This window comes from Lathamus discolor, chromosome 1, assembly GCF_037157495.1.
Source record: "Lathamus discolor isolate bLatDis1 chromosome 1, bLatDis1.hap1, whole genome shotgun sequence".
In the NCBI taxonomy this organism is placed as follows: Eukaryota; Metazoa; Chordata; class Aves; order Psittaciformes; family Psittacidae; genus Lathamus; species Lathamus discolor.
This window is the reverse complement of record NC_088884.1, coordinates 65,344,188-65,371,458: the sequence shown is the minus strand read 5'-3', so window position 1 is coordinate 65,371,458 and position 27,271 is coordinate 65,344,188. Positions and strand designations below refer to the sequence as shown.

At 48.1% G+C, this 27,271-nt stretch overlaps 1 protein-coding gene across 1 annotated transcript; it reads right to left on the bottom strand.

Annotated features, from left to right (window-relative positions):
• Positions 1 to 4,095: 4,095 nt before the first annotated feature.
• Positions 4,096 to 25,279, bottom strand: LOC136012358 (alpha-2-macroglobulin-like protein 1). The gene is made up of 36 exons (XM_065675550.1): positions 25,221 to 25,279; positions 24,476 to 24,659; positions 23,285 to 23,447; positions 22,867 to 22,919; positions 21,980 to 21,997; positions 21,330 to 21,489; positions 20,809 to 20,893; positions 19,874 to 19,988; positions 19,629 to 19,743; positions 19,126 to 19,235; positions 18,499 to 18,666; positions 17,951 to 18,181; positions 17,491 to 17,554; positions 16,557 to 16,702; positions 15,803 to 15,952; positions 15,240 to 15,356; positions 14,538 to 14,685; positions 13,978 to 14,095; positions 12,490 to 12,715; positions 12,243 to 12,369; positions 11,844 to 11,965; positions 11,302 to 11,356; positions 10,535 to 10,618; positions 9,979 to 10,155; positions 9,727 to 9,808; positions 9,208 to 9,364; positions 8,936 to 9,010; positions 7,994 to 8,156; positions 7,333 to 7,550; positions 6,935 to 7,150; positions 6,319 to 6,443; positions 5,843 to 5,933; positions 5,349 to 5,417; positions 5,034 to 5,136; positions 4,907 to 4,948; positions 4,096 to 4,358 (listed from the first exon to the last, which is right to left on the bottom strand). Exons 1-35 carry the CDS (start codon positions 25,277 to 25,279, stop codon positions 4,908 to 4,910), a joined length of 4,335 nt encoding a protein of 1,444 aa, XP_065531622.1. The 3' UTR covers positions 4,096 to 4,358; position 4,907.
• Between the last annotated feature and the right edge of the window lie 1,992 nt (positions 25,280 to 27,271).

Sequence of the window (27,271 nt, the reverse complement as noted above, 5' to 3'; positions counted from 1 at the left end):
TTTCATGGGAGACCCTCAGAGAGGTGGTTCCTCTGGAAGGACAGTCAGGAGGGGAGGCAGGGCGCAGCTTCCCTCCTTCCAAGGCCTCCAGGCCACCTGCTGCTGTGGCTGTTTCTCCCAGGAAGCAGACAAGAAGCCCCGAAGTTTCCTTCCTTCTCCTCATTCCTGTGTTTATAGTGCTGCAGGCACAGGGTTGTACCGCTCAGGACGTTCCCCAGCCAATCCAAGCCTTTTTGGACTCCAGCCTCTCTGCTCTCCTACTCCCCTGTGGATGGGCAAGCATCATCCAGCCAAATTCGCTTTTTATTTTACCAAGCAACAACCTGTTTCCTCTTCACTGCACTGACCCCACTCCCTGTGCCAATTGCAGCCCCAGTCCCATTGTTTTGCCTCCAGCTGGATTGTCCCACAACCTCTTGGCGTGTGCACTCAGCTGGAGCTCACGGTGAATTCTTGCGGTCACTCTGTCCCCAAGCTTTTGGCATCTGTAGCTCCCAAGGCAGGCCTCAGTCTTGAACTGGAGATGAGGCTTTGTACCATATATGTATATGTATATGCATATATCGTGAATAGTGCCCTGGTCCTTTGCAGAGTGCTGCCTTTACTCAGAGCATGGAGAGCACAGAGAGCAGCCTGAGCTGGAGATCTCACCTTATCTCTGCCTTACAGGTATTTCACTTTGAACAGGAAATCCAAAGGCTGCATTTCACTCCAGCTACATCATGCCGTCTGCTATGGTCCAGTTCAGGGCCAACCTATGCATGCACTTACCAGTGGAAATGAGGATTGAACATCAGACAGGAAGGTCAAAAACTCCATGACTTGGGACCTAGGGGGTTTCCTCTAAGCTACCAAAAGGCTGTGGCTCTAGCCCTAGGTGATGGGAACACACTCCATAGACTCATAGAATCAGCTTGCTTGGAAAAGACTTCTAAGATCATCAAGTCCAAGCATTACCCCAAGGCTGCCACATCCACCACTAAATCATGTCACCATAAAGAACACCGTCCTTTACTGTCTTGGTGTTTCTAAGGCATCCCGTTTGGGAGCTTCTTTCTGCATGCTAGTTTTATACCTGTTAGTCTACTGATTGTACTGCACTTTTCCCTGTGTATCTTTCCATAATTGCAAAGAAAAACTGGTTCTTGAAACTACTAATTCTTAAAATAAGGAAGTTCTACTTTATTGTAATGACCATTTCATCTCAAAATGAACCACTAATTTATCCTTCAGTACCAAACTGAGCTCTTTAATATGTAGGGCCTGGTAATATTTCCCTTTTCTTTAGGGAAAGACTGATGCATAACAAGGAAACTAGTTAGAGGCTTTATTTTACATCACCAAACACATAGTGGGGAGGTACAACTCCTCTCCTTTTTCTCCTGCCCCTGAGCTTTTTCCAGCTCAGATCTGCTGATGCCAATGGCTGAGAAAAACATGTAAGTGCACCTGAATAAACAAGTGAACAGGAACCGGAGCAAGAAAATGAATCAATGCCTGACGCTAAGCTGCCCTTCGTTTCTTTCCATGGATTTCAGAAAGTACAGGCAGTGCCTGCTGAACAATCCCATCTGACATTTGTTTGTTCATGGTAGATCCACAGAAGTTCTAGGGAACAGCCAGATCCCTCACAACAGCACAAGAGGCTCACAATAGCAAAGGCATTGAGAGTCCTGGCTCCTACTGACTCCAGCAGCTGTTTTGAGAGAGTGGGCACAGAAACACCTCTGAAGGTCCAGACTTAGCACTGATTGGAAACCTACATCTTGAGCAATCAACCCAAGCAGAAAGAAATACATGTTTGAGCAGCAAAAAACAAAGTCGCAGGTTTGGTGTGCATGGTTCATCTAACTCAGCCCCATCTCCATTGCTGTCACAGTGACCAGCTCCTGGTGGCCGGGAGGCACTCAGACTCCTGCACCCACTGGAACTTATGGTAGGGCACATGGTACCTGGCTGCTCTCTTGTGCTGAGATCTTTCCCCAGCCCGCAGACCCATTGATCACCCGGCTCAGAGACAGACAAGAGGCATGCAAGAAGCTGAGGCTGGCTTTGTGCCCCTGAAGACAGGCTGTCTCCAGTGCTCAAGCAGCGGATCCAAGCCCAAGCTAGATGCACGCCACCAGGACTGCAGGGTGAATCACCCCAGCCTCTCAATTTTGAGAAGGGCAAACAAACGAGGTTTGACACCTCCCACTCTAAGCAGAGAGGGACGAGTTCAGGCCAGAGAAAACAATGTTTTGTACAAAAGTGGTTTTCCCCCCAGTCTTTAAATTCTCCTGGAAGACAGCCCCCTCCCTCCAAATGCTCTCTAGCAGTCAGACACCACGGGTTCTATAGTTTAAATCCAAGAAAGAACATTTTGAAGGACCTAGAAGAGATGCTAAGAAAGTGGGCATAGAAATTGCAATCGCTATAGATCAAACATGTCACAATATAGAGCAAATATGTGCAGTTTTTACACATACACACGTAAGTGGGCGGGTTTTGTGTGTGAACAAGCTCCTCCTCAATGGGCTCATGCACGGGGTCAGTAGGAGTAGGCAGAGTACATGTGTGTGTATGACCACTGCAGCAGTTGCTTTCCCAATAAACCTCTGTTCCAGGGACTTCTATCATACCTATTGTCTGTGCTTTGCTAAGATAGGAATACTGTGGCATTGGCTGTGGTAAGTGGGGTTCCTCCCTCTCTGCAAGAGTCCAAGCTCTAGCCAATGGCCCAATAAGTACCAATAACAGGTGCTGGCCTTTACTAGCTCCAGTTCTGCTTTCTGATACCAGCAAGGACAGACATTGCCAGAGGTAAAGGCAAGGAGGGAGGAGACATGAGCAAGAAAAGCTGCAGTATCTGCAAAGGGTTTTTTACATGAGAATGAAGCATTCTGGCACAAACACTGCCCTGCATTGGGCTTTGCATTGCTCATGGACCACTGCTGAGGAAATGAATAAAGAGAAGGAAAAAGCACCTGTTCAAACAAAGGTGCAGAAGGAGGGAGAAAGTGACTCCTGGGATGAAGCCAGCCTCAGCACAGCCACTTCTGTCACTGCAGAAGGCACAGGTATCAACTAACTGAATTGGCGCATTCATCCTGGTCCTGCTACCTGCACATGAAACACAAGAGCAGGCTTTGAGCAGCCTGCCTAGCTGGCAGACATGATGGATTATGGGGAGTGGTCACTTTTAACCAGAAGAACTTGCAGTGCTTGTGTCTGTGCCTCACAGAGGGGGCTACCCTGGAACTCCAAAACTGGCATTTAAGCACATTTTCCAAATCCCTCCCTTAAACCCACCACGAATCCCAGCCTTGCCGCAGGGTCTGGTCTAGAGAACATTCAAGGCTGTGGCCAAATACAGACCCCGCGCACCCCACGCCTCCCTCCCAGACCTCTCACTCCTAAGCCTGACTTTGTGCTTAGCCATCGCACTCTCACAGCAGCCCTAGCAAGGGTCTGGGGAGACCTACTGGTCTGTACAAGCGCTGCCAAGTCTGAAGGTCTGAGATCACTAGCTGGAGTTCCTTAAATCATGGAGTTTGAAGGAATGATAAATGTTGCACTTTCACATATGCTTTGTTGTTGAATTGCCTTTGCATCTCTTTGTCATGTAACAAAGACTCTATTCACTCTACAATAGCTCACTGGGGGGGGAGGGTTCAACTCCCGGGCACTTGCCTGACAACTCATGCTTGAATTGTCCTGTGCAATATCCAGCTTCACAGGAGGAGCAAAAACTAAAATTACTCCCCTTCCTCCTTCTGTTCTAGGCCAGAAGCTAACCTGTGAGATATACAGCAGGGTAGATTTACTTTACATCCATGTAAAGTGCAGAACCGGTCAAGACTTTATTGCTCAGATGCATTTGTGTGCAATAGAGGATGCTCAGTGGGATCAGTCTCCATGCAAGGCTAGGAGTCCTTATCCCATACTGATGGCTGCAACAGTGCTCTGGAGGGAAACCCAGCGCTGGAAGAAATAAATGCCAGGTACATGGTTTGGATACACTCTCTCTATAAGGGTTCACTTCTGCTCTCTCCTACAAGGTAATCCTCTGTCACAAGAATCCAGATACACACCACAGCAGCCAGATTTGTACTTTATATTTTATTTTATATCTTTACAAGCAAGAAAATCCCTCAATTAAAGCAATCAGAATTAATCAGACGCCCCAAAGAATTCTCCAGAAAATGGCTGTCAGGATGAGCAGCATGGCTTGGCTGAAGTTAGTCCTGAAATCCAGTTTGAGATCTGTCCCAGCACCAATATCCCAAGCCCACTGAAAAGTGATTTCCCATCTTGCATCTTGCACTAGTATGATCCCCGTGGGCTGAAAGTGGACAGTAAGGGAGCAGAACAAGCCCCTGGAGAAATGAAAGCAGAAGAGGGAGTAACCCAGAGAGCAAATAATACAACCCAAATTATTAACTCTGGGATGCTAAAAGCTAGGGAGCCCAGGCGGTCTCTAAGGACTCTAAGGGAAAGGGTTTCTCTGGTTTGATCATGTGTCCTTGTTTTACCTCCCCAGAAAGAGGGACTCTGCATCCCCAGGCACAGTAAGCTGAAACTGGTACCATGAATTCTGCTTGAAAGCTGTTCTGGAATGGTGCAAAACCATCTATGAGAGTCCCAGAAAATGCACACTACTGATCCTTCACAGCATGGACACACGTTAATCATGTCATGTCCTGCCCACAGGGCAATCCAGCAAAAAGTACATTACAAAGTCCAGAAAAGCAAGGGCAGAGGCTAAAGTCCCTGGAGGACCTAGATACAGTCCTAGATGTAGGGAACACACTGAATCAGAGATACACAGGGCCCCTGCGAGACAGAGAGAGGTGGCTGGGTTGCAGCAGAAACATCACAAGGCTGCTAGCTCTGTGTGGGGGCTGAGGAAGGGACTCACACCTACCTCAGTTGCAGGAGATATTATAATCAGCCAGGGCCTGATCCTCTGCAACAACACAGATCTAAGTTATCCTTACACAGTCAAGTGCAAACACCCCGACAGTTCAGGAAGCCCATCATTCCACACTGACCTGGATGGTAGTAGTCATAGACCCTGACATAGCCTGGCTTCAAGTTGGTCACTCCAATCTCCTGCTCCAGATGCAGGACATAGGTCTCAGACTTGTGGCTCAGCTGGAGAAGAAGAGCAAAGGAAAGTTCACTTACGAGCTGTTCTTTTTATTCCTCACCCAAATTTGATCCTACCGATAGGCATCAGTTTTATCCTACTCTGTAGAGTCAAAATGACTGTTGAAAGTCCTGCTCTGCTAGTCCAGTCCTGGATTCCCCACACAAATCTACAACTGCCCCCCAGTCCTGCAGCTTCTCTAGTAGCAGACACATACCTTGTCCAAGTAGATGGCAACACCTCCTTGTGTTTGCTCAGTTCTTCTCACAGAGTGCCAGTGCTGCAGCTAGGACAGGAGAGCAGAGGAAGCAATTTAGTTGAGTCTTTTGAAAAGCAAGTGTGAGATGTCCCAACAAGGTTTAGGTAAGCTTGAGTGGGCAGATTCTCATTCACTCACTTCCAAATTTAGTTTGGACTCTTGCCCCTTCAGGCTGATCTCCCTGCAGGGCCAATCAGCTCCCACAAAACCCAAGGAAGGGAACCTAGGCTACTTGGCTGTCAAGGATATGCTGAGCAAATTGGGCCAGAAGGATCACCATCCTCAAAGCACAGAGAGCTGACACTATGTTCATGTTTGTTGTGAAGCAGAGGGCAAGGGATGGCGAGATTGCTCAAGAGAGACAGGCTCCACCTGCCTACGCAACCTCCCCCTCTCCCTGGGCATATGGCCCCATTGACACCCCATCACCATCCTGATTCCAGGCTTCTTACAGACATCCCAGATCCTGGAGCCAGGATGAATCCAGACAGTAGGGACACCTCCACAATCACCATGTTGGAAATGGATCTCTTCCCAGTGTACCTGGGGGAGAAGATCAAAAAGAGTCACTCCCAGCTTCCCTTTCCTTTCGCCACCATATCCTGCGTGCAGGACCCTGATCCAGGAGCCCAGCCAGGACCAGGGCCAAGGCAGTCATTTCTCCCTCTCACAGCAGGCAGATGATGTCTGCACTGCTTTGAGCATCCCTGATTGAGGTGACAACTTGCACTCTTCTCCCTAGCAAGAACCAAAGCCCTCAGAAACAGTTCCCTGTCCCCAGAGACACTTGTATCTTTCCCTCCCCATGTTCCATCTGGACCTTCCGCTGAAACTGCCTGGTGCCCCCACTGCAGTCAAGAAGCACCCCTCAGTTCTCCAGCCACGCATGGCTTTTCTTCCCAATTGGAGCGACGTCTTTAGAAGTCACCTGACATTGACATAGACAGTAACAGAGTGTATGTCATCCTCGGTGCAATTGTCTGGCTCGGTTTTCACTCGCAAGGCAAAGGATGTGGAGACCTGTGGGGACGGCGTGTTGTACCTCAGCACCATCTGCAGGGAGACACAAAAAGACAGAATAAGACATGGATAATTAGTTCAATATCATCTATCATACTTTTTTTTTACTGACTACTTTAATCCTCAAGATATGGGTGCCAGGCAGTAACTGGATAAACCATTCACAGTGAACACACTCATCCCAGTACCCAAAATAAAGGCCACTCAGACTGGAAACTTTCCATGACCCATCCATCTGGGGGCTCCCTTCTTCTCACACTTCCCCTTGAGACTGTACAAGTCAGGCACACATTAGCAGGACCACTACAGAGCATTTCCACCCTCCAATACTTGAAAGTCATGGAAGCATCAATGTCCTCGCATTTGGACACAGTCCTCCAGCAGACAGGTTTATTGCACTGGCAACAGGCTGGGATTAAAGCACAGTTAATGCGCGTTTCCTTGCATAGAGCTGCACCAGAGAGTTTTGGTTTTGATAAGGTGATGAGCAGAGGTTTGTCCCTGCAGGGTCTGTGGGACCCTACCTGGGTGAAGACACAACAGCTGCCGTGGGCCTGCACTGAGAACTTGCCCGGGACTTCTGTCAGCGCTGCCTCCTGCACCAACAGCCGGTTCTCGTAGGAGACCTGGAACTTCCTCCCAGAGCCTCTCTGGGACCTCACCCTCACTTCCGCAGCCCCTTTCGTGCTGTACGTCAGCGCGGCATACTTAGCCAAGGCCTGCAGGGCGACTATTGTGTCCTGAAAATGAAGGGACAATTACATTTGCAGCTCTGAGACCCAAAGAGACTTGATCTCACTGTCCTGAGGACCTCCATACACAAGAGCTCCTCTCCTCAAAGCATTTGCACTTGCAAATATTGTGCATATGTTGTACAGAGATTCTTTCTCAAGTAACATCCCCTTCCCAGGCCACAAATTACCTGTGTTGAGGCAAACCCTCCATAGGGATTCTGCTGCCTGGTGAGCCAGGCCACTATGCCAGAGGCTGTGGTGAGATCTGACCCTGTGACATTTGGCTTGGAGAGCAGGGCCAGGAGGACATAGGCTGTCAACTCCACATCCACGGACAGTGGCTGTGACCAAGGGCTGGTGCTGGGTCTGGGCTTGGACGAGGTCTGACTCCAGTGGATCTGCCCACCTGGGAAAGGAAAGCAACAGATGGCATTGAGGGATGTCAGGAAAGAAATCCTGAGGCTTCTGAGGCACAGTGGCTTGTGTCTGCAAAGACAATCAAGTAAATCCCTCTTGGCTGGGCCATCATGTCACTGGGCCATTATGTCTCTGGGTCAATTTGCAATCCCATGCATTTTGCAATATCCGATACTCCATATTACATACCAAAGTGATATGCAAAAACTAATATGCCCATAATCTGCATACACATTACCTCCCACACATCTGAGCTCTCCATTGCCCTGTTTGCCAGTCCACTAGCTACTTGATACTAGCTAGCTACCCACTCGCTAGTCCAGAAGCACCTAGAGGGCAAAGCTATGGTCCTTCCAGGTTGCAGGTAACCAAGGGCTCAGAAAGGCCACTCGTCCTTTCTCTGATGTCCACCTGGTACTGAGGTTCCCATACCTGCTCTGATTGCCTTTTGATCAAGTGTATCAAGTAGCTCTTGCGCGCGTTGAGAGTCCTTAGCCAGGGCAAAGGTGTAGGCCAGCAGGGCTTGAGTGTAAGTGCTGGCAGCTTTGGGTAGGGAAGGAGCAATGCAGCCAAGCGCCTTGCGCATCACTGTACTCTACAGGAAAGAGTTACATGGGTGTTGGTTACCTCAAACATATGTGAAGCAGACAAACACTGAGACACAAGCAGAAGGATGCATTAGCATATGCAGACACAGAAAGTACCCCAAACATTCACCCAGGTATCCATCCCTGTGCTTGAGCCTGCCCTCTTCTCTTTGTATCAGTGCAGCACCAGTAAGGACCCTTCTCCAGTCCCTGGCGCGACATGCTTGACAGACCCCCTCCCTGAGCTGGTTATGGGCTTTAGCAGTGCTCTCTCAATGAAATGAATGCCATTTCTGCTGGAATGACACCACATCTTACTTTCCAAGTCCAAACACAAGAGCAAAAGCTCACCATTGCAAATGCTTGCACACAACACACTGACCAAGATTATTGTGTTCAGTTCACCTCCACAGGGCCTTACAGCGTCACTGGGATTTCCAGTTTCCCCCCGAACACCAGTACTGCTCTTGGCAAGAAGCAGAAAATCCACTGGTCTCAGCAGCTTTGTATTCCAGCATTTAGCTATGCTATTCCAAACATGAGCCAAAGGCTTGCAGTGGTTGCCGTCCCAAAAGGCCCCAGGGTCCAACTGCTGCTTTTTGGTTGCTGTCTCTTGCTAAAGCCCAGCAGAAGCACTATAAGCTAAGCTTCCATCATTTCAGTAAGTCCTACTTTTCTGTTATTACTTTGTCCACAAGCCTCTCCAAGAAGGTCTGCCTCAGTGACACCAAGATCTTCAGGATTCAAACCTTAAGGCAAAAGCATGGCAAAGAATCCCAACATTTACCTCCGGTGTCTCTCCTGCCTCCAAGTATGCAGCAGTGATGTAGGCAGCCAAGGGGACTTCCCCATCCACACCTCCCTACAAAAAGCATAAACATCCAAAAAGCTGGAAAAGTTAATACCCAAAGACCTGAAGCTTTTCAGCAAAGGTCCCACCTATCCCTGGCTTGCTCCCACACAAGCAAGCAGAACAACACAGGAAAGTGAACTAAACAATTATCAGTACACTTGGCAAGAGCTGTTTTGAGGTGTCCTTCGAGGTGCTCCGGCTCCTACCTTCATGGCTGTGTGGAAAAGCTGGCCCACATTTCTGAAGCAACCATTGGGAAGCTGGTGAAACTCCAGCCAGGTAAGAGCAGCTTGGATGGTCCTGTTGTCCAGGAAAATGTATGGCTTGGCTTGGACAAAGCATTTAACCACAAATGCGGTCAGCCTGGTTGGGGAGAGAACACAAAAAAAGGCATAAGAAAGGGAAGAGAGAAGCAGAAAGAGATGGAGTAAATGAAAGAGAGGGAAGAATGAGTGGAAAGAAAGGATCTAAGCAGAAGTTGAGGAAAAAGACAAAAAACTGGGAGCTTTAATCTGGTGGGTCTCTCCTCACCTATTGTGCTATTCCTAATTTGCTTCTCCAAGGACAGTGCGTCCTCAGGAGAGCTGCATACCCCTGGGGAGCTCCTAGCCCACAAAATGTCTGGAACACTTTGGATTCAACAGGATGGAATGGATTCAGGGTTGGAAGCAGACAACTGCCCACCTCCAGGCTGTCAGACAGGAGGGAAAGAGACCTGGGCTTACCAGGTATTACCGTACTCATCCTTGGTACCAAATTCACTGTAGGAACCATCAGGGTGCTGATACTGTAGCTGTATCTGGTACCCTGGGAAGCAGGATAGGACATGAGTGCTCAGAATGGTATTTGCAATGAAATCACTGTGAAGGGAATGGGGTGGTTGAGTGCTCTGAGTGGAAGGGGAGTAGACACCCAGGGCTACTGGTAGACTGGACACTGGGGAAGGCAGAGGAGCAAGGTGGGTCTGTTGTACTTGCCATTGCGCAGGAATCCTGTTGCCCTCTCCTTGATCTCAAGGGTCAGCTGCCTCGTCTTCTCCAGGTACTGCAGCACATAGACAATGGGGGCAAACAGCACCATGTTCTGCTCCCCACAGCCATGGGGCAACTGCACCAGGTGGTCCATGTTCTGCAGTGCCATCCCCATGAGGTCACCTGGAACAGAGCATAGGCACCCTGACCACCTCCTGGGCAGGAGGCTTGAGGATTCACCTCCTCATACCTGAGGCCCATTCCCAGCAGTGCACCCAGCACAACAGCGCCAGCACAGCAGTGTGGGGGCACCTCTGTCCACCCAGTTTATCAGTTACACTGTGCCCTCCATATGGACTGTACACATTGCCATCCCATAAACAGAACACTCTCTCCCTTGCTGAATGTTTTAGGTTATCAGGAATTAGGAAACACAGCTGCACACATGGGGAGAATAAGGCACTGAAGCCTTGGAAACCTTAGAAAGGGTATGGGGGCCCTCTGGGTTTCTCCTTTCCTAGAGCTAAACTCCAAGATTAGGGATTTTAGCTGAATTCCTTACCGGTAACCAAGATGGTAGCTCTGACTGAACCTTCAATCGCATCTAGAGGCAACATCAGGGACACAGACTCCTGTGCTGGATTCCCTGACACCGATGGAGTAAGGTGTGTGGGGAAGACAAAAAGAAATGCGTTCTGATGAAAACAGCCTTCAAAATCCCCAGAAACTGTAAGACTGTCCTGTGCTAACACCCCATTTCCCATCAGAGAGGTTGCAGATCACCTCAAAAACCCTGTCCCATTCCACCCCTGGCTTCATCCACCTCATGATGCCTGCACTGTCCTAACAGCCTTCCTGCTACACAGGCTGAGAGGATTTTCTCCTGGAAACCCCCTGTGGTCAAAGCCACCTGCTTTTCTCTATAGAAGTTACTCCACCTCACTTCAGATTTCAGTTGCAGGCACGCCTTCTCCATGTGCCTTGTGCTCTCAAAATCTGCTAACAGCCCCATCATACACCGTAAAATTCAAGACAGGAACAGCAATCCTAAGTCATCTCCTCCAGCCTTGCCCTCTTCAGTAGTCTCATTTTATTACTACGGGAGAAAAAGGCCTCAAGCCTGTCACGTTACTGCCAGGGATGTTGATGCTGAAAGATGGGACCTCCCCACATCCTTATCCAGGGGAAGCTCTAGATGGCAATTAGAGTATGCTTCTGCAGCTTGGTCATGATGACAAGAGAAAACATTCCAGCAAGTAGAAAGACGCAGGAAATGTTAGGCAGGAAGCAGGGCATGAGCAGGGTGAAAGAAGAGAAAAATCTCTCTACCTTTTTCAGGACACAGGATGGAGCTGTGCGCCTTTTCTACCAACACTCCCTCTGGCTGTTGGAGCACATAGACGTTGCATTATAGTGAGCATACAGGAGAGAAACAGGATTACAAGTGGATTAGAAAGAGATATGGACAGAATCCTGTTTCAGGCTGGAGAGTCAGATGGAGTAACATCACTACCATATAAAAATGTAAATTATCGTCAATAGTTTTCTTTTCAGGCAAGAAAACAGCATACGTTTTCAGAACATTATAACTTCTGAATGTCTGTGAAACTGATGTTGTAAGAATCAGCAGAGAACTCAGGAGTGAGGACATAAAAGAGTGCACATATTTGAAGTTTTCCATGGTATGAAGTGGAGGATACATCTTTACTTCCCACATTCATCAGCTCTCATCTTTGGTCCCAGCTCAGGCACCGAGATTCTAATTACACACCTTGAATAGCAAGGGCTGACTGCCAGAATTAACCCACACAAAATCTGGAAATTGCACAAAGCCCACTTTTAGGTCTAGGTAACAGAACAGCTTGTCTAACCCGGACTAGAAGGAGTTTGGTGATCGTGTCTTTCTGTCCTTGGTCTGGGACAAATGGTATCTCTTCACCACAGAGTTCTTTGGTGGCCACAGCCTCTGTGCTGAGAGTGACGTTCATGAGCCCTGAAAATAACAGGTGCATAAAACATCTTTTGAGATAGCACTTCCCATTAACATAACAGAAATCACCGGTTTACAATGAAAAATGAATCAGAGACCTGTATGGTTCTGTACCTCCTAGCACAGGTTTGTGAGTAATGATGACTTTAGGATGACTGCAAATGAGTACTCTGGTTAACAGGGCAAATAACTCTACACTCAATCTCAGCTCTTACAAAACATCCCTACTTTGGTCCCATCTCTTCCCAGTTCCACCACCCCACCTTGCTGTTCTTCTCACCTAATTGCTCAGCTGTGACACTCCAATGAAAGCTCTTAGCTTCACCAGCACATAAGCAGCTGCTGTAGACACAGCCTTTGCATGACTCTACCTGGAGGTGTGCAAACTCCTTCAGGGTCACTTGAATCTGAAGGGGCAGAAGGAATGGCAGTAGTACCAAGATAAACATCACAGGCCATAGATTTCAGCCATCTCCTACCCACCCATACCCAGCTTTTTCTTGCTGAGGCTATCAGGGCTCACTTACCTTCATACATTGCTGCAGGTAGTTGAAGACTGTGGCCTTCAAGATGAAGGTCTCGCCCTGGATCACCGAAGATGGCAGTGCGAGATCCACAAGGAAAGGCTTGAAAACAAGCAGACTGGTGGCTGGAGCAAGTCCAAAGCCATTAGGTCCTGTGCAGAACATCCCTGCTTTCCATTCTGTGATGGAGTCAGGCACAGTGACAGTGACACTCTTGTTCCCATTGGGACTGAAATGCAACAGAAATGCAACAGAAGCATTTAACTGAATCTTGCTGTACACAGCACCAGGTGGCCTGGTCTGCACCCTTCTGCCAGTGCACCCGATCCCCTAACCTCAGTCTAACCCCCAATCTCTGCTGAACTTGTAACCCTTGTAGGTCCTCAGAGAAGAATGGAACCACTGTCTCAGATGTTTATACCAACAGAACATTTTTGGCAATAGGCTATGTGGCTGCAAGATGCCATCAGTCACAGTCAGTGCTTTTCTCAGACAGCACTTGCCCTTTGCACATCTAAAAATGGTTTACAGATGTCAGCAGTTTTATTCTTCTTGGCCTAGGGATGGAGAACCGCACACAAGAAAAGCAACAGGACTGGCTCAACATCAGTAGAACTCAGCAGAAGAGACAGACCCAGCCATTCACCTTCCTGTGAAAGACTGACAGCTTCAAGTCCAACATGAAGACAGGGCAGAGACTTGCCTTGTGCCTGCATCACAGCTTCTGAGAGCCGCAGACTGCTCTGTGGCTGCTATCGCAGCAGACATCTGAACAGCCCTAGCTAAAGCAAATGACATTATTTGACTCCTGTAACTCAAGACTCTCACTTTTGCCAGGCACATACAAGAAGGCAACACAAACAATATGACCTTTGGTGACAGATTAGGCTAGTGAACAAACCACACAGCAGATATCTGCTGCTAGGGAGAGAAGAGATCGATGTAGCTGGAAGGACAGTGGAGATGGGAGAGGGCAGATGTGGCGGCATCTGGCCTGAGCAGACTCCAGCCTCCAGGCACTAGACAAGGATTTCCTAAAGTTGGAGATGAAAAGTCTCCAAAAGCTCCCTCAGCAGACCTCATGCTCTCACTGAGCCTCACAGGGCACAACTCCCTGTCTTGTGAAGGACTTCCTTGGAAATCAGCTTCCCCTGCATCCCAGGATACATCCTGTGAGCACAGGTTGGCAAATGCAGCCCACAGAGATACAACAAGTAGCATGTAGGCAGTAAATAAAGCTGGTTTGCTGCACCACAACTGCTTTCCTATCTTCCTATGTCAGCTACCTCCCATGCATGGGCAATACTTCTGTATGATCATCTCGTAAAAGAAAACATATATGATGTAGACTCCTATGAGAAATGGCTTGACAGATATGAACCCCGTGACATGTCCTTAGGAATCTTCCTCAGCAGCTTTTGATCTGAACTGCTGCTATTCCCAGTCACACTAAGCTACCCAGACAACACCCCCACAGCTCAGCTTACTCACCCCAGAGAATACAAATCCCACATCCAGGTTTTGAAGAGATGCTTGTCTACTTTCTCTTCAGCTGAAGAAACAGGCAAAAACATACTGCGCTGATAGGTTGATGTTGTCAGATGCTCTGAGGAAATAACCAAGACCCAGTCACCACAGGGTCTTCAGGCCCTGGTTTAGAGGCAGAGCAGCTCAGGCTGCTGCTAATGCAAGCAGCTCAAGAGGCACCGTACTGGAACAGAAGGTTCTATCCCAGATTTTAAAATCTCTTGCTCCATTTCACATGACAGATGTACTTGGGCCTTGCTTGTACTTGTAGGTGCCATGGGAAAGGCAACCGTTCCTTCACCTCAGCAATAAGACCTAGGATCCAGTCAGCCCACTAATGTTTCAGAGCCAGAAGCTGTGAGCCCCAGGCAGCCTCACAGTAGCACAACAGGTTCAGGGCCAGGGAACGCTCTTTCTCCTCCATTTGCAATTACAGCAAGCTCTGACTTAGCTCAAACCCAGGGCTGCTTTCACCTGAAAGACTAAGCATCCCCTGTAAGAAGGAACAGTTGGCAAATGCTTACTGCTATGTGCTTTATGGCTCTGACCAAACATCAACATGGGCCTGGAAGTAAACATTCTTTTTTCCTGCAGCATAGTTGTCGATGGAGTGGTTGGACACACTCTGGGTTTCCTGATATTGGTGTTGGATATAATCTTCAACCCCATTTCCTGTAGGAAAAAAGAACCGATGCACCAGAAGCTTGTACTTTCCTCTCTGCCCTCCACCCTGTGCCTTTTTTTGCCTTCATGCATGGGGGTCTTGGCTGTCTTCTGGCTTGGGAAAGTATTCTCTTGCTTCATTTTAAGAAGGAATTACTGAAATCCTCAGCAATGGGCAAATGAGGTCTTCAGAGATAATTCATCTGGCCTGAGTCAGACAAAGTTATTCTTATTCAAACATGTTTATTTAGCTACTATGCCTTCTTAGCCTGCAGAGTGCAATTGCTCATGCTACGGAAATCAGACAAACTGTGTGAAATCCAGTTAAAGTAACCAATACCTTGGCATCCTGAATCACGCAACGGAAGTGCAGGAACCACACAGTTTCTTCTCAGTCAACATTTCAAGTCACTTATTCAAATAACAAGTGAGTTACAAGGGCCTAAACTGGACGTGTTCACTGTGCTGTCTGTAACTGCATCCCTAGAATACTGGTAAAGTCAGGGGGCCACATTTCCCTCAGTTCATGAATTATCCCAACCCACCAAATCAACCATTTTTACCCTGAATGCTGTAAACACATCATGCTCATCAGAATTTGGGAACCTGCAGGACTGATCATCTTCAGACACTTGGCGAGGATACCTGGAGTTATAATCAGATGGGAACAGCCTATAGATCTGAGAAAGCAAGGAAAAGGGGGGAAAAAAATCAGCACAGATAAAATCTGGCGTTCCTTTCCTGTCATACTTCCAAGGCCTGTTTGAATTGCTCCTTGCTACTGTGCATGAACACATGCCAGAAAGCTCAGGCTCACTGTCACTCTTCTGACAGAGCCAAGACAACCCGCTGAACTGAACATGAGGCAGAACAACAGACACTGATTTACCACTGGTGCACCAAGTGATGTTCAACTTTTCTTAACACTAACCCTTACCTGTGCCACACTGAGAGTGCTGATGATCCCAAATGCTCAAAGCACTGCCCAGAATGGACAGATAAGCTCTGCTCAGAGTGAGAGATAAGCTCTGCCCAGATGCAATGACCTGTCAGTCTCCTTTCCTCCCTCTTTCCCTCCTTCATGTCAGTACAAGGGAAGGGAAGAATTAGGATCAGGCTCACTCACCAAAGAGCGGCTGAGCTCTTTTCCTGTCTTCAGCCCAAGGACACTCCGATCCGCAGCCCAGACAGCACACGTGGACCCAGGAGATGCCTGCAGGCGGAGACCAACCTCTGAATCAGGAAGAGCCTCCGGTGTTGTGAAGCCCAGCTCCACCTGGATGGGAAGAATGCAGGCAAAACCCGAGTGACATTTCTGCTGCTGGCCGTGCTACCAATTCCTGAGCAGGGAAGGCACCTACATGATCAGAGTTTCCAAGGACTTTCCTTAGATGGAAACCCAAGGAATCTCTCAAGGACCCCCAGAAGGTATTTAAAATGTCATCATGTCAAGGTTCTAACAGGACGGATGGCAGAGAGGGACCCATCAATGTACTGGGGATATTCCTGCGTCAGCATTCTCACATTCTCACACAGCATTCTCTCTACCCAGAAAACCAGGCAGCCATGATCACACACCTTACAAAGCTGTCTTTCTGCTCCTTTTGAAGCCCAGATCTAAAATAAGCTTAGTCCTTACCTCCGGGTTCTTTATGAGTTTAGTCCCACTTTCCCAAGTGCTCTTCACATACTTGTGCACAGCACATACTTGCTCCATGCATTAAAGCACACTTCACCACTCATGCACTGCAATTCATGTGACGGCATCACGTGTAGTATCAGCCGCACACAGCTACACATACTGTGTATCCCTCAGTCTTTTCTTTCTTTGCAGCAGACACATTCACTCTCACACATTTAGCCATGGACACAAATCCTACCTTATTTCTGAAACACATGGAGACACTGAAAATGGCAGAATCAGCGATGATTCTTCCATTAGGGAAGATAACATAAACAACAAGTCTTGGAGCTGGTGCAAAGATCCAGCTGAAGGTAAGAGGGATGGAGAAGAAGCCTTTCAGCACTAGATGGAGGAGAGGGAAGAAGAGAAAGTAGATTTATAAGTAAAAATGGACTCTGCTCAGGTTTTGCTATTTTGCATGTATCTGTTTAATTCCTTTCTTCAAGGCTTTCAGGGCCAAGGAGATCTCTGGAGACCACTGAAATATTCAGCACATCTCTGGATCTGTTATTCGAGACCAGCAGAAGACTCTTCCTGGTTCTGTTTATTGCCTCAAGGAAACTAAACAACAGTTTTGGAATTCAAGCTTAGCTCCACAAAGAATGAGAGGCTCAGATATCTTTCAAAGTCTCCCATCACCAAACATATGTCATCCCATCACCAATGGAGTGGTGACTTATACCCCAAAGCACCTATAATTTAGGCTTTAAAAAAAAAAGACCTAGAGAAGCGACAACAGTGAGTCAAAATGTGGCATCCTAACGACTCAGATTACTTGCAGACAACTGCAAATTAAAGCAGGAGAGGTTTGATAGAGGGTAAGGCTGTAGTTTCATGCCTTTTGTAGGGGGAGCAAAAGGAGATTTTGAGAATTCAGGCAAAGGAGGATGAGCCTATGGGCTGGGAAATGCTGAGTATTGTTCACTTGGTATCAAGCAGAAGAATAAAGGAGACCTCAAAGCTGGAAAGGCATGCTACTCCAATGCAACAGAAAAGTAGCGAGCCAACTCTAAACTGCCAAGAGGCTTATGCCACATATCCAGATAAGATGGGTTGACACAGACCACTGGGTGCTTGTAGACACGAAGCACAAGGGTGCTGTTAGACATGAAACAGGGGAGGGCACTTACTTCTTGGCAGTCCAACCCAAACAGTCTTCTGACCTGCATGGACTATCCTTCTTCTCCCTGTGACCTGGGAAAGATAAAGGAAAGAAAATACCAGTCACATAGTCATTGCGATTACTATGCAGATTAAGGTAGCCCTGAAAATAGAGATTAAACAGGGGCAGAGGAAGGGATATGAGCTTTACTCACTCTCAGGTAGCAGGGAGAGCTCAGGGGATCAAGAGACTTGGGGGAGGACAGGTAAGGCAAATACCTGCCCTGCACCTGTGCAGAGCCTGAAAGAAAGGTGCTTTCTTGCTGTTACTGCAGCCCTGGATTGAAACCAGGATCCAGCCCCACGATGGCTGGATGAGCTGCCTGTCCTGGGCTGAGCCAAATCTATCAAACACCAGGCCGGAATCTGTAGAAGAAGCTGATCTTGTACCTTGAACCGTCACCCACTAGCAGTTCCCCAGAAACTCACGAAGTAGGAGAAGATGACACGCTTGGGCCCATGTTCCAGGTCCTCCTGGTAAATTCTGAAGTCCACCTGGATAGCCTGCATTTTATCACAGGGCACTGTTTTTGGCACACGGACAATAGAGAGGAAACTCCTGCTGGTGCTGTAGAATGGACGTACAAAGTAAGAGGCTCGCTGGTAACTCAAATCAACTGTCCCAGGCTCTTGATCCAAATCTTGACGCAGGACACTTGCCTGGTGAGAAAAAATACCAAAACCCAAACAGTTAATCTCTCTAGTTAAGCAAGTCAGCTGCAAGTCACCCTCACTGGAACTTGGTAAGAGGATCTGAGCAACACCATAGCACAGGTCTCTGTGTTGAGAGCTCATGAGGAAAGCAACTGGGATCAACAGAATAAGCTCTCAGGGGGAGACAAAATCCAGAACGCACTGAGGTGCTTCAGATTTGAACTACTGAAACCTTCAAGAAGGAACAAGGGAAATGACTGTGGGGCAGTAAGTAGCTCTGAGACGCATTTGTACCCCTGCCAACAGACCCCTTCCTCACTTACCTCCAGTGCAGCTGAGGTGCTGTTCCAAACAGTTGTATTCAGGCTAAATGAAGCTGTCCCACAGTCCCCAGTAATGTACTTCTGCTTAAATTGCTGCTTTCCATAGCTTACTATGAGGAGGATATTTTTGTTCTTCAGTGCCTTGCCTCGGTAATTGATGACTTTAATCTGAGAACCATGGTGAGCAAGAGAAGTGCAGAAGAGTCTTATCAGTGGACAGAATGTCTCGCTACTCAAACCACAGCAGAGTCACCCTTTCAGTCACTAACAATATTATCAACACCGCAACTGGTCACCTCCTGTTATAATTTGCAGTACCACGTTCATTCACCCCCATGCTCTCTACCCCTTCACAGCAGAAGGCCTTCCAGCTGCTGAAATTCCAGATGCTTGGGTTTTCACCCCAAATTTCCATCCCCATAGTTGCTGCTCCTCCAGGCTTATTTGGCAAATGATAGTCTCGGGTGCTATTCGCACTGCTGACAATTCAACAGTTTTATCTCTGCACACCATTCATGTCCCCCCAAGCTCCCAGCTGGAGGTGAGGTCAGAAATGACACTAGGTAACAGTCCCTGTGAAGGCACTGCTCATGCTCTCACCTCCAAAAGACTGTAACTAGGAATTACCTTGCCCCTGTATATCTGTCCAGCATGGTAGTAAGAATTCACATCATCAAACAAGGCCATCCCGCCAATCTTGGAGATGAGTAACTTGTGGGAAGCATTGGCATGTGTCTCTGAATGACAGCAGTGAGACAGAAACTGTAAGGAAGGGAGCAAGGAAGCCAGGCACCCTCAGCAACTTCCATGCAGAGTGACCCACTGATAATACTGATGCACGTGTTCAACTGCACACACATTCCATACCAGAGATCTGGGTATTTAGTCTTCCTCCTACTTCTAGCCCTTAGAGAGGTCCTCAGGCTTCACCACCTGAGACCAGATGCACTCAGAGTGAGTGTGTTGTGCCATTAGGAGCTGCCGGCTCTGTATTTGTAGCATCAGACAGCAGGCCCCAGTGGGCTCAGAAAGCTCAAAGCCCTTGCTAGCCTGAAAGTCCTCAGTGTTCTTGGTAAGACTAGCGCATCTTCACATGCCTCTTGCCAGCCACCAGAGCAGTTTCCAGTTACCTGTGCCATCCTCTATCAGCAAGGCATCTGCAACTATGCTGTCCTGATAGTACCTGAAGTCTCGACTGAAGGAGGACAGGCTCACGTGTGTGAAGAAGCAACCAGTCTCATCTGTCTGGAAGTACAGAGAGAGGAAAAGGCACAGGGTAGCATCACTATTATTTCAGCTGAAGCCTGCAGCAGCCTCGCCTTACCCTGAGCACAAATGTGTCTGAATGCTGCTCAGCTCCTGCTACACATCTCACCTGGTTGTTGAATGCCTGACAGAGATCTGGTTTCGAAGCACTGGGCAGGAATGAGGCTATCTTCTGACAAAGGTTCACGTGAACCATCCCATGCACAGCTTTCCCGTAAGCGTATCTGTTTGGAGAAGGGAAGGAAGAGTCAGTCACACATAGTGAGAGAACACAAGGCTTGCTTTGCAGAGCACTCACTCGGAGACACAGGGTCCCAGAGACCACTTATTCACAGATGTATTCACAATATAGCACAAGAGTGGCAGCCACACAGCAGACACAGGAGCCTGACCCAGTAAGCAGGGTCAGGCTAGGGCACTGCAGTGATGGGAGATCACAGGCTATGCGATACAACTGGTGCCAAACTAACCTATTCCGGGAAACCAGAGTCTTTTAGTTGCTAACTTGGCACAGAGCTCTGCACTTCACGCCAGCATCACCCCAGGATATGCTGAAGGCATGCATCATCTTATGAGCAGAAACACAGGTGATTAATGAAACACCTTTCATTAAGAAAGCACCTTTACGTGGGGCACCTAGTGCTGTCCTTGGACTGGACCTGGGGCAATTCCTTTATGCCTCTCTCTAGTTTCTGTTAAAGCATAATCTGGAAAAGCTTCCTCCATTTCCCTTCTGCAGGGAGATGAACACCAAACATCTGGCGCGTTCTGCCCCACAGATGGCTGCTTGTCAAAGGGTAGGTTGTTCCACCATGGTTTTGGTATAGAGACTTGTGGAGTGCTTTTAGATAAGGGATGTCAGAGTACCAGAAGCTATAGGAATGTATTGTGTGCACCAGAGTGCAAAGAGCTGCCATGGAAAATTCTGGCCTCCTGCAACTGAAGTGTAGTAAATTTCCCCAGAGCTCCCCATGGTGACTTCACCATCTTGTGCCCATCAGGCCAGAAAATAACACAGGGACACCTCCCAAGCAGAGTCCTCACCTGCCACATACCCGGAGTGGGAAGGTTTTATCTAGTGCATAAATCTGATTTGGTGCCTCAAAGATCACTTCAAATTTTGGTAGCACTGGAAAGGAAAAACAGAACTGTAGGAAACACTGGCCAGGCACAGCCCTTGCAGAGAATCAACATGAAGATAAGACTGTGGTGGAATAAGAGCTAGGAAATGGAGGAAGGTCACAAGAAGGGGAAAAGGAAGATATCCCTTGTTTCTTTAACAGATTTGTGTGTACCTTTGTGTAAACTCGATTTGTCTGATACAGAGATCTGGAATCAGCAGTGTCAAAGGCCTGTGGCCATACACAACACTCCTCCCAGTCACTGACCCAAGGTCCCAGAGTGATCCCTCTCCTGAGCCTCTGCTCAGACTCTTTTCCATGACAGACACCATTACTTTTCCCATTTGCTCTCAGGATGGTTATCACGGAATAAGCACCCAGCTTCCTGGATCAAGAGTACAAGGTCCTCTCTGCAGCTCAGACATATCCCCCACATGTCCATACCATATTCCTGGACGGAGAAGCTGCCGTAAGCTTTTGCGCTGGTGACATTGATGACATACGTCCCCAGCAAAGGCTCATCACTTAGCTGGAAAGACAGATCTGCAATGCCATCTTGGGGGACCACATCCAGCCATTGCTCTATCCGGTTGTCCTTAGGGTCCTACACCCACAAGAAAGGAAGAAACAATTGTTCCAGCATCTCACTGATCCACACCCCATAGAAATTGAGCTTCAGGATTTCAGCGCTACACACTACCAGGTTCTATAGGTGAGGAATGAGGTTTGGTATAGGCTAGTCAAAACATTCTGAAGACAATATAATGCCCCCAGCATCTGAGTCTCCCTACACTTACCTAAATCCTGATCTCAAGGAAAGATTCTTCACAGTTCCAACTTTTTCCATAAAGGTCTAAGTTGATCTGCCTACACTCGTGCAAGAACAACTCAGATTTCTACTGAAGTAAGCGGGAGCATAACTTCAAGTAAGTGCGTAAGAATAAAAAGAGCAAGGAGAGCGTCAGTTTTAGAAATCTTGAAGTTCTACTATTCTACTCAGAAGCCTGAAAAATCTACCAGGAACTGAAGATGAATAGCTCAGTAAAACGGCTGCCATCAACATTACTGTAACACCAGATTTCAGCATCACTCACCTGGAGAAACAGCGAAATCTGGAGGGGGAAAGGCAAAAACCATTAGAAAACAGAAACGCATGCCAGCAACACACACAAGGTACTTCAGGTGCAAATCCCTCTCTGACGGATGTGCAACTAGTGATTTGGAAATTTAGAGCACTGACAACAATATAACGTAAAATAAACATCACCAGAAAGGAGAAATATCAGGTGAATCCATTACAGTAAGGTCTGGAGAAAGGGAAAAGCCAATCTGGAGGTCATCCTGCACTTGCTAATGACTTCCTGGCAGAGCCTTCCATGGGGAAAACTCACTGCCCAAACAGACCTACTCTGGCTCAGCTGCAGCCTGCAGGGGTTACAGAGGTATACGATCACGTAGTTGGGAAGGAACCTCTGGAAGTCAGCGAGTCCAACAGCCCGCGGAAGCATGTCTTCTTAGAGCAGATTGCTCATAGCCTCCTGCAGCTGAGTTCTGAACATCTCCACGGATGAAAATGCTTTCTCTGGGCCCCTTTTTCGAAACCTGATCATTGTCACAATGAAAATGTGTTTCCTAAGTTCTAATCTATTTTTCCATGTTCCAATTCATAGGAGCCACCTCCCACCACATGTCCAGCAAAACTCGACTTGAAAATTATTCCCTCCCCATGACCCCATCACATCAGGAATCGCTATGTCTTATGCTTGTGCGTAAGACGAGCAAGAGACATGTATAGCTCTGCCATCTTTCTGAGTTACCAGCTTTTACTTGAGTTACTATTCTCCTCTGGACACTCGGCAAGCCTGGACCAGGGACAAATGTGGAAGAGCTGGAAATATGGTAGGTGAGCAGGGTAGAAAGGAAGTAGGATCCACACATGGAACAAGGCAGCCTTTCCCACAGCAGCCCAGGGCTGGCTTACCGAGTCATTGAGCACCATGAATTCCTCATCCAGAGTCACTATGCGGAATCTCACTGAAGGCAAAGAAACCAAGGAATATATTTATCAGACCTCAGTCCTCCCATGCAGACCCCTGCTCTGTTTTCCCAGGTCCTGTCTCCGTGCTATACACGTCTGTGGTTAACATCTGACATGGATATACCCACATGTAAGATACCAGGGAAATAACCTACTGCCTCCTGCAACTTCACAGTCACCACAAGCTGGATGTTATAGCCACTGAAAACATCACTCAATGAGAGGCTGTTGAGCCGTGTTTTCAATTGTCTCAAAGCCTTCTGCTAGGCTGTCCATGAATTTCATGCAATCACAGGCTTCCCATATAGTGTTACCAATAAAAAGCCTAGGGCCCACAGCTGCTCCCTTTTGCAGCTCTCACCTGTCTGCCCCGGTTGATAGACGGGCTTGTCTGTTTGGATGAAGGTGCCACTTCTAGCCTTGGAGATCAGAACCTTTTCCTTCTCCTCAATACTGACCCCTTTGCCCGTGATGATCAGTTTGACAGTGGCAATCTCCTCTGTGCCATCAGCTGGAGGTGTAACCTATACAGGGAGAGGAGAGCACACAGCTCCCAGGTAATCTGGGAGCCCTGAGCAGAAACTCAAAGTGGAATAAACTAACCAGTTCCTCTCCACCTTTCCCAGGACATTCCCGCCAGTATCTGGATCCAGATCACATCTAGGTCTCACTTAGACCTACAAGACAGCAGGAGGCCCAGCATGCCATGGAACCTGGTCCTTTTTTGCCACTGGTTAAGGAATTTTGCCTCCGGTGACCAGCCTTACACTTCTGGGTCTTCAAACCCGGTCAGGAGGATGGGCAGATGCCAGAGAGGTGGGAGACAGTAGCAGAGAATCAAAGGAGAGCAATAAAGCCGTAGCAGAGCTTCAGATGCTGGGCCTTCAGAACTAGCATGTACTAGCAAGTGAGAAAGCCAGGTTAGAACAGATAACCAGAAGGTGCTCCTGTCTCCAGCAGCCAAAGACCCCAGCAGCCTCAGCACAGACTGTACTGTACAACAGAAGAGATGCTGTTTAGGCATATCTGCCTTATCCTGAATCTTTGCTAAATTCTCACCAACAATGAATTAGCTCTAAGCTGCTGCTTGAAAATAACAAGCACATCAATTTCCATCCAACTGCTCTTCAGGAGCTCCTAAGAGCTGAGTTGCTGCCTGACTCCAGGTCCTACAGAAACTGCAGGATGTCATGCAAAGCACCATTTCCCCAGGCTTTAGCTGTGGAGCTGCACAGGTCCTCTAGAGTTCAGCTAAAGCTCCTTCATCTAGTCTGGGACGGAAAAGAAGGGAACAGGTCAGTTCTCTGTATATATCCAGAAGTGCGGTAGATTCTAACACTTTAACTGCAATTTAACAATTGACTCAGAAGGGAAATTCAGTGCTGCCCAGCTTATACTCTGTTTGGCTTTACATTCCTAGGCACCATCCACTCCCCCTCCTAGCAGGCTCACTCCAAGGCAAAGTAGACCCTGTCCGTGTCATCCCTTGTCAGGGAGTAACGTGAGGGATTTACAGCTCCGGAAGGGAAAATCAGTGATGGCATTTGCTTACCCAGAACTTAGTGCACATAAAAGCCTTCTTCTTCTGGACGGTTTCTTGCATTAAGAGCTCACGTCCTGCAGAGCGCTCCAAGACCAGATTCACTTGAAGCTTTTCTTCATAACAGGTGATATGGAGGCAGGCAACTTGGCTGGATGGGTAGTGGAGATCTGCAGGGATCACCACCAGGTAACGTCTGGGGCAGGGAAAGAAGGCATCAAAGGTGGCACCAGGTTGAGGGCTCAGAGACATGAAGAGCTTCTCTGCAGTATCGCACTACTGCGGAACTCAGCAATGTGCCAAGGCTTCAGTCAGCATTGAAAAGAACAGTGAACCCAGCAAACTGATGGCTTCACTCATAACCTGGGAAAGAGTTTCTGTTTGATTATCTTAACTACAGCCCTACATATTCCAGTTATCTCCTGAACTCCCCAAAGCCATCCCTGGCAGTCTTCAAAAGAAGTGGCCTCATAACCTTGCAGTCTAGACACCAGGGATTTGTTCTGGCATGGCAACTGGAGAAGCAAATATCCCTGAGTCTAAGGTCTTACATGGAAGCCCCCCAAAAAGGTGGCTTGCATTTAACTCACAGTAGCCAATCCTAATGCATTGGAGGTTAGGTTAAAGAGTCAGCTACCCTTTGGGGTGCTCTGTGATAGAACAGGAAGCACAATAGTTGATGGGATGGAATGTGGTCCATCCATCTAGACTGATGTCTTCATGAAAGAGACCAAAACATAAGTTCAGCATCACTCACAGTTCGTGAAAAGCAGCTGCAACGTGGAACAGAAGGCTCAGGAGGACGCCTGTCCTCATCCTGGGGGCTCTTGCTCCAGTGGCCCTCTTCCCCTGAAATCACTGAGGCTGTTTTTAGGGGGTAATTGCTTTCTAGCACAGCCTAAAGAAGAGATGGTATGGGGGAGGAGCCAGCCTCTCCCCACCTCTTCCCTTCTCCTGAGATTATAGCAGGCAGCAGTAGGGATGGGTGTACTGTGCCAAGTCCCCCTTAGCCAATAGCAGCCACTTTGGCTGCCACCCACCGGTTTGGAACATCCCCTCCTGCAGGGCTGCCATGGAGACATCTGACCAAATAGATTTGTCATGGTAGAAAAACAGCAAGAACTTTGCAGATCAGTGACCCAGGCCAGGTCCTGATCACTTGTCACTTGTGCCCCTTTGTTTCAGCTGGAGATGGATTGTTGCTGGGCAGGCAGGCAGCAGCAAGAGCTCACCCCAGCACCCCGCAGGCAGTGCTGTCACTCAGGATAGAGGCTCAGTAGCTCTCGATCAGATTATGGGGATGCGGATCTCCTTACGCTGTTTGGCTTGAGAATGGGAGCAAAACCTTGCCTGTGCCTAAGGAAGCACTGCAGTAACACTAACACCAGCCAGCAACCCCTACTGAGCCAATGACTTTGCCTTTTCCTTCCCCAAATACTGGGAGGGAAATGGAAATACATACCGGTCAACAGATCTCTCTACCAGCTCCCTGCAACACCCATCAGCAATGGCACCATCTGCAAGGCAGGGGCCTCAGGAACTGGTTCCAGTTCCTCATTGTTCATATCTGGGTGTGCAAGGTCTAAGACACAGTCTCTGGTTCTGTTTTTGAGTCTGAGGGTTGGGTTAAACCCCACAAACTAAAACACGAGGGACATTTTCTAGCACTGATGATGATGCGCACATAAGGGTGGACAACTGTGTTGCAACCAGCATGGCCTCCCGAAAAGCATGGTCACCATGTAAACTGCCTGTTGTGGGTGGTACTCAGACTGTATGAATTCTCAAAGTACATCCGAGACTTGTGTGAGACAGCACTGGTCCAGGCTGGTACAAGGGACTGTCCTAATAATACAGACAGCTACAGTTCTGTGCCTGGAAATACTTCCCTGCACTGTTTAACAGTGCTAATGCTGCCTAAGCTTTCCATATCTGGGTCCCGACATGATGCTACTAAAGCAGGCAGTTGGGATCTCTTTGACAAAACCAGGTTCCAGGATGTCCAGAAATTTCCAGTTAACTTGGAATCTCTGTTCCCAAGGTTCTCCATACTCTTTTTCCAGATGGGGTTGAGAAGGCTGAGCCCCCTCTTACCTCTATCACTGGGCCACTCTAGAACAAGCATGCATCATAGGGGCTATACATTATGCACAGGAGTTGTTGGTGCTGGCACTGCCTTTGTCTCAAGCGCCAGCAGTTTCACGGCTTAACTGATGGAGATAACTGGCCAGAGGCCAGATATCCCAACTGATTTCAGAAACCAGCACTTAGTTGATCTAAATCATTGTTAGGCTACCAGGCAAGGAAGACTGGACACCTCTTCTTGCGATAAGTGCTTTCTTGTGTCTTCGTGAAGGCAGGTCACGTTACCGAGAATGGCAGGCAAACATGCCTTTTAGTCTGAAACCTAAGACTGTCCCACAGCAAGCTCGAGACACCTCATAAATGGCCATAAATGGATAAACTGCAGCCAGAGAGGTGCAGCTGCTGGCACAACTGACAGGAGTTGCACCCACCAGTGCCAGCACTGTGGAAATCTCTGACCCTGTCCCACCGCGCTCCTCCTGTGCTGTTTGCCCAGGTGCGTTCTCTATTCCTTGCTTGGCTTTGGCAAACCTCGCTCTTGCTCACAGGAACATACACCTGAAGGATCTGCATTGAAGGCAGCGACTGACAGCTGCACAGGTGTCATAGACCTGAACATAGCCTCTGAAACAGAGAAAGCACAGCAAAGCTGTGCAAGTTTCTAGTTCTGCAGTTTCTTTCTCTACATGGACTCAGAGGAGGCCTTTGTGCTGAGCCAAGAGA